Source organism: Ammospiza nelsoni, chromosome 1 (genome assembly GCF_027579445.1).
Source record: "Ammospiza nelsoni isolate bAmmNel1 chromosome 1, bAmmNel1.pri, whole genome shotgun sequence".
In the NCBI taxonomy this organism is placed as follows: Eukaryota; Metazoa; Chordata; class Aves; order Passeriformes; family Passerellidae; genus Ammospiza; species Ammospiza nelsoni.
In genome coordinates this window covers 119,078,101-119,092,591 of record NC_080633.1, presented here as the reverse complement: position 1 = coordinate 119,092,591, position 14,491 = coordinate 119,078,101, and the positions used below count along the sequence as shown (strand labels likewise).

The 14,491-nt window shown below is 40.7% G+C and overlaps 1 protein-coding gene across 3 annotated transcripts in view; it reads left to right on the top strand.

Annotated features, from left to right (window-relative positions):
- The first annotated feature begins 122 nt into the window (after positions 1-122).
- Positions 123-14,491, top strand: part of ARMC1 (armadillo repeat containing 1) — a 35,231-nt gene continuing 20,862 nt past the window's right edge. Inside the window, exons 1-3 of one of the 3 annotated variants that reach the window (XM_059473303.1) lie at positions 123-292; positions 4,108-4,308; positions 8,380-8,471. In XM_059473303.1, the coding sequence (XP_059329286.1) occupies positions 248-292; positions 4,108-4,308; positions 8,380-8,471 (338 nt within the window). In that variant the 5' untranslated portion in view covers positions 123-247. Of the gene's footprint in view, positions 293-1,442; positions 1,642-4,104; positions 4,309-8,379; positions 8,472-14,491 lie in introns of those variants that run through there. The other 2 variants (XM_059473292.1, XM_059473311.1) reach the window with 2 other exon arrangements.

The following is a 14,491-nucleotide window of genomic DNA, read 5'->3' as shown; positions in this document are numbered from 1 at the left end:
AGGGGGAGCCGCCCCGCCCCGCCCCCTGCGCGGTCACGTGAGCGGGACCCGCCAATAGGGGCGGGACACCGGGAGCTCAGCCAGGCCGGATGCTCTTGGTCCCGCTGCCTCGTGGGGGCTGGTCTCGTCCCCCCGGCAGCCAGTGAACAGGGTAGAAGACACGGCTTCAGGCTGTGCCGGGGGAGGTTCAGGCTGCCCTGTGGGGGTTGATCTCGTCCCCTGGCAATTAGCGAACGGGATAAAGGACATGGCTTCAGGCTGTGCCGGGCGAGGCTCAGGCTGCCCTATGTGGGTAGGTCTCATCCCTCACGCAATTAGCGAACGGGATAAAGGACACGGCTTCAGGCTGTGCCGGGGGAGGTTCAGATTGGACGTCAGGAGGAATTTGTTCACAAAACGGGTTATTAAATGGTGCTATGGGCTGCCCTTGGAGGCAGTGGAGTCACCGTGCCCAGAGGTGTTGAAGAAAGGCTGGATGTGGCACTCAGTGCCCCGGTCCAGGTGACAGGGTGGTGCTCGGCCACAGGTCGGACTCGATGGCCTCACAGGTCCTTTCCAGCCTCGCTGATTCCCTCATTCTGAGGCGATGGGGAAGGGCAGCGGCCCTGCCCTGTCACCGCCGGGGCAGCGCTACCGTGTTTGCCTCGTGTGGGGCCTGCGGGGCTGCTGTGGCTGCTCCGCACCCTCGGCCGCGGCTGCCGGCGGCCTGCGGCTCCCTGAGGTGCGGCTGTCGGCTGCGGCACCGCCGGTGGCTCCTGGGCTGGCTGTGTCCCATAAAACCTTGTGGAAAGGAGGGCCGGGACCCCTGTGGAATCGGGCGGAAAGTCGGGATCGCTGTGGGGCAGAGGCGTGATAAAGGGGAGCTCAGAGTTTCTTCGGGCTGAATTGGTTTAAGCATTACTTAGCGGGTGTTTTCAGCTTTAGAAACTACTGAGAACTTTACCTCAAGCACTTTAAAATAAGGTGTGAGGGTCATGTGGAGGAACGAGGAAACAGAAGAGCTTTGCCTTTATGTGGACCCAAGCCATCATAAAGGATCAATATGCAGCACCTGGTGCTTTTAGAGGTTTTGTCAGCCTTAACCATGCCTTGATTCGATATGAAACTAAATCTAATTTCGGTATCTCGTGGTATGGGGAATACCCATTTCGGGTTTCAAAGCAGGAGATGGGCATCCTCTGTCCCTACAGCATCAGGTGTGGTTCACACTACATTGTTTTACAATACACGGTACACTTTATTTGAGCAGTAAATCCAGCTTCTCGTGGTAACCGTGCGCGAGGAGCGTGTTTCACAAAAAAAAAATCCAAAAACAATGGCCTGCAAAAAAAAAATCTAAAACAAATGGACAAAGCCTCGGACTACACCTCCCGGCCTGCCCCGCGCCCCGCCCAGGAACAAAGAGCTCCTCGATTGGCGGGGGCCCGCCCTCGGTAGGCGCCAATCGCGCCGCGCGGTGTGGCGCGGTGCGGGGTCAGAGCGGGCTCCGGTGGGTGGTTCTGGCGCTCTCGTTCCGGTGCTCAGCCCGCGGTTCCTCCCGAGCCTCTTCCCGTGCTCCGCTCGCCGCAGGCCGCCCCGCCCCGAGGGACATGGGGGCGCGGAGCTGAGCTGCGAGTCCGCCCGGGGACGGCTTCTGCGACGGTACGGCCCTGCCGGGGAGGGGGACAGGCCGCGCCGGGAAGGGCCGTGAGGGGGCGGCGTGTGCGGCCGAGATCCCCCCTGCTGCCGGATCCATCCCGGAGCTCCCGCTGCCCGGTGCCTGCGGGGCTGGGGCTCCGCCGACCGCGGGGCCTGCGAGCGGAGTCCCGGGGCCTGGTCCCCGGCGGGCTGAGGCCTCGGGCGCCTGCGGAGGGCTGGCGGCGGAGCTGTGCGGGTTCCTGGCCAGGGCCGCCCCGGCGAGAGCACAAAGCGGGGGGAGAGCGACAGACAGACAGGGCTGTGGTGCCTGGGTCAGGCTTTGGTCTCAAAGCTACGAGAGGAGACAGGAGCAGGCATCTGGCTCACTGCTCTGCCACGCTCCTGAATTATAGATACCTTATTATAACTTTTAAGACCGCCTATTTTTTTAATTAAAAAACTCCGGGAAGTGGGCGACGGCGTGAGTTTTGGTGGAATTGATTGTTGCAGGTCATGGAGAAGGCTGAGGATTTCAGAGTTGTCTCCGGAGTTGGGGCTTAGGAGAGATGGAGAAGGGTCTGAGGATAACAGAATCACGTAATAGTTTGGGTTGGAAGAGCCCTGGAAGAGCATCTGGTTCTAACCCCCTACCCTGAGCAAGGGCATCTTCCACTCAAGGAGCTTGCTCAGAGCTCCATCCAAGCTGGCCGTGAGCACTTCCAGGGATGGGACAACCACAACTTCTCTGGGCAGCCTGTTGCAGTGCCTCACCACCCTTACAGCAATTTATTCCAATATTTAATCCCAACCTGCCCCCTTTCAGCTAAAGATATTGCCCCTTGTCCCATCACTATATGCCTTTGTAAAATGTCCCTCTCCATCTTTCTTGTAGCTCCCTTCAGATGAGTGTAGCCTAATGGAATAGGTGGGGGTAAAACCTGGTTTTGTGGGTGGGTTTTTCAGAGGGTTAGAAGGAAAAAGGCAAAAGGTGATCAGGAATACGAATGATATGGTGCTTGGGACACAGACTTGGAAGTCAGAGACTTTGATTAGCATCAGCTCCGCTCCTGACTTGATTTCTAAGTCTTGAATAATAAGTTCCTTTGTGTACTATGGAAAATAGTTAATAATACTCAACAGAGCTGCTTTGGCTTTGTTTGGTGGTTTTGTTTTGTTTTGTTTTTTTATATTAGAATTTTTTCCTTTGGAAACACAAACTTTTATTGGTTGAGCTACTGTATCTCCCAGTTGATATCTTTTTTATTTCTGGTAGTCCAGAGAAATAGTCTGGAGACTAATCATTGGCCTGTACTTTTCACTCTAGCACTCTCCTGAAGTGAGAAACATTGACTTCGAGGTTAACAGCATTTTTCCCTGTGAAAATTTCAGAAATTATCATAATCTAAATGTATGTTTAGGTGCATTGTTTTTGATGAGTGTGATAAATTTATGTTCCTCAGGGGCCAACCTTCAGTGAAGAAAAACTATTTAATGTTGGCAAATAATGTTAAAAGAATGTGATGGCTTAAAAATTGTATTTGTTCTTTATTCTGGGGGACAGTGAGTGATTTAACAAATTAACAATATGCATTCACTCCCACTTTTATGCCTTAAGTTACTTGGCTGAGGTGGTAGTGGCAATAACCAGGACTACAGATAGCATTTAGGAGTTTCTGAGGCACAAAGAAACTTTTTTTTTTGCACCAAGATTTTAGCATTTTCTTTGAGCAAACTTATGCTTTTGTTGCCTGTTAAGTAGCTATTATTAAACAACTTTGCAATCTGATACTCTCACACTAACACGTGTCTCCTTTGAAATTGATCTGGTGGTTTGGACTTCGACTGCAGCAAGGCGTGACCTGCTTGCTGTCTTTTTATCGAGGGATTCTTGTGAAAAGGAGAAAAAACAGCTCAAACCCAGCCTCCAAAGCCCTTTCTGCCTTTGAATGTATGGCATTGCATTAGTTATTTGATACATGGATGAAGAATAAAGTTTAATGTTCGCTGTTCTTGATGCACTGTTAATATTTTGTTGACTTTTGCGGTTCATTTTTTGTAAAATTCTTTGATTGCCAAAGCTGCTCTGAAAATACTTTGGTTTTGCACCCTTGCACAGAAGTATGTTTATGGACTTCTAGGGTGGCTTGTGAGAAAACTGGATTTATTGAAAACATTTTTCACTAATGTAAGGAGAAAAAAACTAACACATCATACTCCCATAAAGATTGACTAGTCTGAAATGACATACAGGAAACAAATAAAAACCTTGTTATCCAAATATATCTGTTCTCTGCATAGGAAGTTTAGATTTCCAGTTTATAAATTTCAGGACCCAGATCCTTATCAATTCCATCCACCTTCCATGAATTCTGGTCCTTGGCTTTTTTTACCTTTTTCTTTAGAGCAAATCATTGCCTTTGTGCTTTTTTTGCCTCTGTTTTAATTGATGATAAATGTTGTGATAGTAGTAATAATTTTTTTTCCCAGCAGGTATTTTGTATGAATGGTGCAGAAAAGATGAATTCTGCTATGAGTGAGGAGCCTGATGCACTGTCTGTGGTTAATCAGCTCCGAGATCTAGCAGCTGATCCGTTGAACAGACGGGCCATTGTTCAGGATCAAGGATGCCTGCCAGGTCTCATTCTCTTTTTGGACCATCCCAACCCTCAGGTTGTTCATTCAGCTTTACTAGTAAGTATTCTGAAGATAAATTTCCATGTTGGTAGGGAATTTTTAAACTTCGTTCAGTAAGTCGTTTAAACAAGCAATTTACAAATGAAACTGTTTAAACAAGTGAAAATGTGAAAAATAATGCCTGGTTTTATATTATGTTGATATTCATTACATGTGTTGTTTTTTTTTTTTTAAGCATGTATTTCAAACATGACACATTGTTCCAGGGAATTTTTTTAAAAGATAATAATTTACTTTGCATTTTTTCCCTAATACAGCTATTTCACTTTTTGTATGGAGGGAGGTAAGGACCCTTAAATCTCTTTTTTAAGATGAAGCCATAGAGTTTGGTAAATATGGACAGTGACTTGATATTGACTTTATAAAAATCAAAATCCAGTCATAGGATAACTTAGGTTAGAAACAACCTGCCAAGGCAACGTAGTCCAATCCCATGCCCAAATTAGGTGCACTCAGATCACAACTCATGGTTGTGTTCACTTGGTCTTCAACACCTTGAAGGATGAAGATTCTATAACTTCTCTGGTACACTCTTCCAGCATTTGAACAGCCTCATGGTATTAAAAACAAACAAACCAACCCAAAACCTATCAGTATCTAATACAATTGGTTCCAGCTTTTGCCTGTTTCTTCAAATTCTAAATCATAAATGCTGAAGTCCTGATTTCTTATCCTGAATTGTAATATTAGCTTAAAAATGTATTTCTTGCTTAGAAATGGAAGAAACAAAAGTCAGAATTTAATAATTTTAAGAGTTGGATTGGAATTCTAAGATTTTAAGTTACTGAAGTTTATGTGGTGCTCCTTTTTTTTTCAATTATGTCATTATTTAATTGTAAAGAATATGAAAGAGCAAAGAGCTCTGGCTTTTACATGTGTACATGGCAGGTGTACATTATTCTTTGTATCACTGGGACCTATCTGTGCCATAATTCTTTGGTTTTCATTTGTGTTGCTCTCATAGTGGATATTAGTGGACTTCTTGAAATTACTTTAGTGACTGATTCTTTTGTGTATGGGGGGGGGGGGGTCCCATAAGGAAACTTGTGTCCTGCTAATTGTTTTTTAGGCTAGCCTTGCCATAGCATTTGGCACACTGTAGTTTTCTTCAGTAGGAGGACGTAGATTTGAGTTTACTGTCCTTGGAAACGTGTTGCATTGATTTTCTTCCCAGTGTAGTTTCCTTAGGCTGTGGTCTTAAAAGGAGTTCTTGTTTGGAAGAACTGTCCCACTGTCTTTTTCCTTCCTTTGTTATGTTGGGCTGTGTATTCTCCCTGCCTGCTTGGGATTTGCAGTCTCTTGATCATGTTACAAAAACTAGTTCTGCATAAAAGAACTGGTTTTGTCAAGAGTGATGAGCACTAACCCAGTTTGCAGTGTGGTTCCACAGCCCCTGACAGTATTCAAGTTTTGTTGAAGGGAAATCTCCTTGGGTGAGGATGGGAGGCAGATGGGTTGTCCCATGGAGTGATAACCCACAGTTAGAGTGGATTGACAATCAGAATTTAGAGACCAGGATGTGGCTGCCATGAGAAATGATCAGTTTACTGTGGATACATGTTCTGGTCTGCTATTCAGACTCCTTGTGTTAATGAGTTCTTGAACTGCTTAGTATCTGAAGGTTTAGATGTCTTTGCTGACAACTTTTTAGCCTTCATGTTTTATATTCTTCCATTCTGAAAAGTCTTTTTGTTTTTGTAGTCATCCTGTTGGTCAAAAAGTGCTTCCATTTGAATGGGAGTAGTTAAAAGTAATTCTCTTCCATTAAATGTGTACCTAATAAAAGGATGTGCAGCGCTGAGTTTAAATTTCTTCTTGTACTGCTCAGAAATTCCTGTACTTGAAATTGTAATAATCTGTAATCTGTATGAATCATAATAGTTCCATATTTAACTTTTTTGATGTGTTGTAGAACTGTTCAGGGAGGGCGGGTTTTTTGTATGAAGAATTGATATGTATGTTCTGTATATTTCTATTTCTGGTTTTCTCTAGTCTTGATTTCAGAAATTCTTTATGATATACTTCAAATGTTAGAATTTTTGAATTATATAAATTTAAAAAATCAGAAGTAACACAGATAATGCTATTTTTTCCCCTCTGAAATTTGGACTAAAATTTTTTGAAATAGGACCCTGAAGTTAAGGAACTACTTTAAAATTTCACATCAAAACCATCAAAGATGCCTTTTTATCAAGACTGGCAGCAGTGTATTTTATGTTAAACTATGCAGGTAGTCCTGTTCATTATGTTGAACTTAGTTGATGACCTCACCTATGTGAGCCTTAAAGCTAACCCAGGTAAGTGTTTAGCTGAACAGAAGCTGAGCCAAAGTTCATATCAATAGCTTCCCCTATGCTTTCAGTATACTGGATTTAATAAGTGTAAATGATCTCACTTCTTTGAAGGGATACCTTTGTATCTCCTGTGGAAGGCAGGAGGGATGGGAACTTCCTAGTGTTGAAAAGTTGGGTCAGTTAAGTTGGACTCATGATTTATTTGAGCTGTGACTCAAAAAGTTAGCAGTTAAGAGAATAGGTTTTTCTTTGTCCAGCTGAGTTGCACCCTTATTAAATTGCCAGAATAAAAATAAGAAACTTGTTACACTGGCAAGGATAGGTTTCATAGCATGCAAGTTACTTGAGAGATATCATTTAGGTATTTCCCCATAGTTGAAAAGTACAATAATAAATGGATATACAGCATTTATAAGCTGCAACTATTGATACTGGTCCTCATCAGGAAATAACAAAAATCACATCTCAGGTTCTTACCATGCCAGACAGCAACCAGAGTTTCTTGAAAGGCAGTAAAACAATCTTGAGAATTTTACCTGATATGTGCAGAGGATGACTTGGAAAAAGCAAGCCCTTTTGATAAGTCCTCTATTTCTGAGGGGATTAAGGAGCTTGTTATTTTTAAAGCTGTTACTGTGCAGTGTAGCTACTACATGGCTATATATAAAGAGTTGGTGTGCTTCTAAACTTTGTGTCACAAACCCCATTTTATAAATCACTGTATTTGTGTATTGCAGGATTTTTCAAGTGCAGTTCTTGTACCTACATCAGTAAAACACCTTTGGAGGCTCCTTCTAAGAAAACTTTCTCAGCACAAGCAATAGAGAGATGTCTCATGAAAAGAAGGACTGACATTTTAATTGGAAGAGTGTTATGTTAGGAGGATCATATGAATATGCAGTTACCAACTGAGGTCAACAGTGTAAAATTGTGCAAAGAGCCTACCTTGAAAGTCCAGTAAACAAAACCTTGAGCAATGAATAAGTGTAATTTCCCAGTTTAGGTCACAGTAAGTAAGAAGCTTGCTGCTGCTGGTGTTCTTATTCCTGTATGGAATGATGAAGTTGCAAAAAAGTCTTCAAAAGCTTATACATCTTTTAGAACTCCTTTTCTGGGCAGTAGGAACTTGGTAGTGGTGAGGTTTCTATTTCTAGTACTGGGGTAGCCCACAAAATTGATGGAAATTATACTGGAAACATCATGTATAAAAATTACTTTAGATCTCAGGTCACATAAATGTTTACTGGAAGGGACTTCTGGAAGTCATTCACTTCAGTTTCCTGTTTGATTTGGGACTGTCACCAGCACTCAATCAGGTCAGTTGTAGCTTTGTCTCGTTCATTCTGCAGTTCCACTAGGTCATCTGTTCCGGTGTTGTGCTACCTTCAGAGGAAAAAAAGCATTTTATTATACCTGATTTGAGCTTCCCAAGCTACAATTTGTGGCTGTTCCCCCTTGTCTGCTGCTGTAGAGGAAAGTTGGGCTCGACCATCTTTGTAAAGGCTTCTTGCATAGCTGTAGAGAGCTGTTAAATTGTCCCTTAGGCTGTCAGCTGGTATTAGCAAACCCTAGTCTCTCGAATTCTCATAGATTAGATACTCTGTGCTTTCTCTGTATTTATAAAAATAAAATATTTTTTAATGTTCATAGTGGTGATAATTCTTTCTCTCCCTACTAGACCTGCCTCTGTGACTGTTTGCAGATGTGCACTAACAGAAAGGACTGGTGATGTGCTGGATGTGTTGCTGATCTGCTGTGCTCCTCTTTCTTTCAGGCTCTCCGCTATTTGGCCGAGTGCCGTGTCAACAGAGAAAAGATGAAAAGTGAATTGGGTATGATGCTCAGCTTACAGAATGTAATACAAAAGTAAGTAAGTTTACAATGGAATGTTGGATCCAAACAGTGTAAACATATAGTTGTGGTACAAAGTGCAACTTGGCCTGAATTTGCATACTAAGTTTCTAATATTGCCTTCTTGGAATTATGTGGCTGCAATTAAAGATTTTTATTTTATGTTATTTTGAATATTTTGAAATACTTATTTGCAGGTCATTTGCCGAACAACAAAGTTTCTTTGCCTTGTTACAAGATAACAAATTTTGTCCCTTTCCTTCAGGTTCTCTTGAAATCCTTCCTATCATTGTATAAGATTGCCTTGCAGTAGTGCAGTTAAAGAAATTGCTTGGCATCTGCCACATTTATTCTTTGAACCCCACCCTTGGGTAGGGAATTTGTTTCAGTGTATTTCTGGAAGTAAGTATCTGCAGTTCTGTGTTGAGAGAACATCTTGCAGGTGGACTAGAAATTAATGAGGTTTATAGTGGTCTGATATCTTTGTATGAGGTGTCAGATGGGTTGTGTCTCTTAAAATTTGTGATTGTTGTATTTTCTCAAGGTTTCTAACTGCTGAGTCTTGAGTACTGGAAGATCTCTGTGTACATGCACACTGGAGATGATGCACTTAATCATCAGAAATTTATGTGATTAATTGAGGTGAATCACTATTCAAAAGAAACCCCAACAGCCTCCTTCAAAGATGATTCTGTCATAGCAGAAATTAACTTTCCATCAAACTATCTGAAAGTGATTATTTTACACAGTTTGGTAGTGCTCTGTTGGAGCTCTAGACTTTGGAGATGTGAGGAGCTGTTCCATGGGGGTGGAGAAAAGTCATGTTGCTGCATTGAGATGCCTCAGATGTTGTTTAAAACAATTATTTTGAATAGGGTAAAACACAAGTGGAATTGTATATTAAATATTTAGGTAGAAAAGTTTTGAGTATTTTAATATGTTAGTTGAATCTCTGTCACTAGTAGATGTATGAGTTTCTTTTAGGAAAAACACAGGGCTTGACTTTGCTAGTTCTTTCATCTCACAGCCCTGCCAGTTTTGGCAGTGTGTCCTATTATCATAGATTGTTAGGGGGTTGGAATGGACCTTAAGGATCATCTAGTCCCTCCCCACTAGACCAAGTTGCTCAAGGCCTCATCCAGCCTGGATTTGAACACTGCCAGGGTTGGGGCACCCACAGCCTCCCTGGGCAGCCTGTTCCAGTGCCTAACCACCCTCACTGTAAATAGTGTCTCCCTAATATCTAACCTCTTTCAATGTGTACCTATTGCACCGTGTCCTATTGCTGCAGTTCCTGATGAAGAGTCCCTCTCTGGCTTCCCAGTAGGCCCTGTCAAAAACTGTAAGGTTACAATGAGGTTTCTACCCACAGCCCCAACTTCCTCAGCCTGTCTTTGTAAGGGAGGTGCTCCAGTCCTCTTGCCAACTTCGTGGCTCTCCTCTGGATTTGCTCCAACATTTTTGTGTCCTTATGTTGAGGACACTGGAACTGTGCTCAGCAGTTTGGGTGGGGTCTCATGAAAGCAGAGTAGAGGGGGAGAATCACCTCCTTCAACCTGCTGGCCACACTGCTTTTGATGCTGCCCAGGATTCGGGATTATTATTGGATATTACAGGATTATTGTTGTATTTCCCTCTGTCTGACACTCCTTGTCTAGATGTGTGAACCTGAAGGAGGAGAAATTATGATTTGTACTCAAGTTCTGTGTGATCTAGGAAATATTACTACTGTTTATCTTTAAGTACTTCAATAATTGTGCTAAAGCTGAAGATAATAGGCTATTGGCATGGAATTCAGCATTATGCCTGAGTATCACCTTGTGATTCACCACTTATGCAAAACAGAAGGATTTAAAACGTGTCTTAAAAAGAAAAATGAACGAAGTTACTAAAATTTAGAAGAGATGTGTCAGTTTTTAAAAAATAATGTGAAAATTATAACTTTTGAAATGATAGGTGTTCCAATATGATGTATGGAGAGAAAAATGGAATTAAGTCTTAAGATATTCACCTTTTCTAAGGACAAGCATAATTAAGTGAACTATACAGAAGTCTTTGCTACTTTTATAATAACAATAAGACCTGAAACATTTAGGTAATGACAGAAGCATGTGTTTAAAAAGAACTTACTTTTAGTATGAATTACGTGTCTATTTGGAGTGCAGAGACATTCTGTAAAAGTTGAGAGGGGAATGGCAGTTCATTATCAGTCTCTATAGCTTGCAAATATTACTTGGGAAACATTGAGAGATTACCATAAAATTCTTTAACAACATTTTTTCTAGGTTTCAGTTTCAGGGGCCAAAAGAGCAAAGTTCAGATATGTGCAGAAAATGAGAGATAGGTCAATGAAAACTGGAAATCTTGTAGGTGTTTTTTTTTTTTTCTAGAAAGCTCTTTGGCAACAGTAAGAACATACGTTGGATTTGTGTGCTTGTAACATTTGGAAAGTGTGATATCATGAAAATTTAAATACATAGCATCTTCAACCACAAGACTTTGTCATGTGCTTGTCAGGATTTTAGGTTTTAATGTTGACAGGAAATGCTGAAGTTGAGTTTTGTACTGCCTGCATAAATATGGGGAAAGATGGAAGAAAAATGATGAGAAGATAAATGTAGACTTCTTTTTATCACAATAAGGTTTTGGGGTTTTTTGTTAGAAAGTGTGTAGGGCAGAAATCAAGGTCTCTGCTGTCTTTGATTTGTTTTACAAATTGCAGGTTCTAGCTTTTAATTGATTTCAGTTTACCAGAAGATGATGTAGTCTGTTGAACTGAAACTAGACATTAATGGATGCTTTGGTCAAAATTACTTCATGCTCTTCTGTTCCCATGTACTTTCCAAAATCTGTGTATTTAACTCATTGTTCTATCTAAAATATTTTTTATTATTTTCAGAATTTAATTTGGGATTCAATTTTTTTTGTAATGTGGTACAAAAATGCAAATAAATGATACAAAAAAGATAGGAACTTCTGTCAGAATTCTGCTTTTCCTGTTTTTGTTTCTTTCTTTCAAGTGAGACAGAACCCAGCATCTTTTGGACCAGAAGTTGTAGTCCCTGCTTTTAGCTCCTGACAGATGACGCACATCCTGTCATCTGAATAGTTCCTTTTCAACAAGGATTTTTCAGCTCTCACTGTCCATTTTCTCAGTTAATAATATTCAGTGGCTTTCCCTGTTCAGTGCTGATTTATGACAAACTGTATTCTGCCACTGATAAAGCTGTGGTGTGTCTTCTCAAGCAATGAAATGGAGTGCAGGCAAATCACAAACTGAATAATTGTCATATTTCAAACTTAAGTTTATGTTCAGCAGTGCTGAACTGATGCTGTGCTAGGAAGTGGAGGTGTTTTAGCATTCCAGTTCTCTTTTGCTTTCATTTATGCAGATCCTGAAATTTGAGGGCTTTTCTCGTCATGTGTCTTTTTATAAGCCTTGAAGGTTTCTGTGTTAGAGACCTGAAGTTCAGATATGGAATTTTTTCTCATAGCCTAAGTGCAGCTAACAAGTCTAACAGATCTTTAGATGGTCAATACCATCAACTGGAAAGTGGTTGGAATTGGTTTTCTACTGTTGGCATCTTTTAGTAGTACATGGGAGCCTTAGGCACCAGCCCTAACCCTTCTATTGAAGTAATACACAACCAATGGAAAAAGGCTGTGCCACTTAATTAAACTCAATATCACAATGCCAAAATACTATTTGTTTCATGAACACTACTGAGGATGAGAGCTGAAATTGAGTGCCACCTGTTTATCCAACCATAGAATCAGAATGATCAGGGTTGGAAGGGACCTTAAAGATCATGCAGTTCTGACCTCCTGCCTTGGGCAGGGACACCTTCCACTCACCCAGGTTGCTCAGAGCTGCATCCAAGCTGCCCTTGAGCACTTCTAGGGATGGGGCATCCACAGCTTCTCTGGGCAGCCTGTGCCAATGCCTCACCATCCTCACAGTGAAGAATTTCTCCTGTGCTGGGGACCTCAGTGGTAAGTGGTAAATTGCACTGCATCGTGAACAATGAGTAGGAAATATTTGGGACATCTGAGTTTGACAGTTCTTTGAAGTACCTTCATGTCTTCTTCCGTGACTTCTCAGTCCTCTGGTATTATCAACTTTTTGCTGTTTTGCTCATTTTAAGTGTTAAAGCTTAGCTGTGAAAATCATGTTGCTGCTCAAAACTGATGTCTGGCTGACTCTTTAGTTATAGTACACTTAAGGAACAAAGAATAGGTTTCAGGTTCACTGTGACTGATTTTCAAGGCATATGAACACTAGATTTTGCTAACCGAAGAGTAACAAAATTTAAGTGTAGATCCTGGAAGCTACAGGAGAATGTCAGCTCTGAGGAGTACAGAATGAAAATTTGATGGCAGCTAGATATTTTTATGTTTAAGATTTGTTTTCTGACTGAACTTTATTTGGAACGCATGACTTTCTAAGCTTCTTCATGTGAAAGACTTTATATGCTTTCATATTTTCTAGGACATATGAAGAGCTGTTTCAGCTTTCATGGAATACTTCAAAACATTTTTCAAGTATAAAAATTTATGGTTCCCTGTTCTTTACTTGCTGCTTTTTTCTTTAGCAAGGGAGAATTTTTTCTTTTGTTCACCTACATCTGCTTATTTTTAAGTGAAATTTGAGACATAGCAGACCTTTAAAATATCTACCTGGAGGTTTCCAAATTTCTCTTATTTTTTTTATGGCTGATATTACAAAAATGTTACACTCCCTTGTTATGTGTCCATGCAGAAGTGCTTGGGTAAATAGGTAAAAAAAGAGAGAAGAGATTGAAGCTCTTTGAATACTGGTATTTCACTGTATTCCAGCAGTCATCAGCAGTAATTTAATATTGAAAACTGGTTTAGTTGCTGGCTTTATGAATTGTGTAGAGGACTTAATGTGTCCATATGGACTTTCTAAAATGTTATTAGCAGCTTCTAGAATTAAAATTAATTAGGATTTATTGCCTGCAAGGAAATACACTAATTTGTGTTCAGAGTGAAAGTGTCTTTTGATGGACAATAAAGGTCAAAGTTCATAATTTTTCATAATCTTTATGAGCAGCTAATGGTACAGTTTCAGTATAACTAGTATGTATTTAAAAAAAAAAAAACACTGATGAAGAGTCAATGCACTAAATAGCTCTTATTATGGAATGGCAAATTACTGAGAGTAAAATTCCAATTACTTAGCTAAAAGAGCTTTTCAAGATAGTCTTCCTTTGCCAGGTTGTCAGATTTAACAAGCTGAACTAAATCCAGTGCATTAATCAGCTCTTCCAATTTATTACTTGCCTAAGAAGATTAGGGCAATTAATATGTGTTTAATTAGAGTCCCTTGCAGATCTGGTAAAATACATGCAGTCTATAATTGCTGACTTCTTACTCAATTTTAATTTTTGGTAGTCTTAATTACCTGCACTTTTTGAAAACTTAATTATTCATTGAAACCAGCAAAGTTTAAATTTATGATATATGACAAAGAAAAAAGGCAAAAGCCAAGTATTTCAGATAGTATTTGTTGAAATTAAAATGGTAGGGATGTTGCATCACAACAGTTTTTTAATTTTTTTGTTGTGTGGCATACTATTTTTTCTTTTTTGTGAGAGGATGAGTGGTTGGAGAAAGACAGGGCAAAGGCCATATATTAATTAGGAGGTAGAAAGTATGTATTTAAAGGGATATCTGATGATTAAAGGGAAGTTGCCATATAGCTTCAAGGTAATACTTTGTGAGAAATTACAGTTAAAAACCTCTAAATATTTAATGTATTGATGTTATTAAGTGGAATGCTTAAATTCTGATCTGCAAAGGAGAAGGAAACAGCTTTTTATAGACTGTGGAGATTTTATTTTTCTCTGCCTGAATCACTTAGTAATGCTGTTTTTGTAATCCTTGGCATGTGGGGTTTCTTTAACACGTCAAAGTTGAGAAACAGTTGAGATTGGCTAATGGGAAGCATGATTCTGTTGCATGATTATTTTTGCACTATGCAGTACTTGTGATTCGGCACTGAGAAGTTGTGT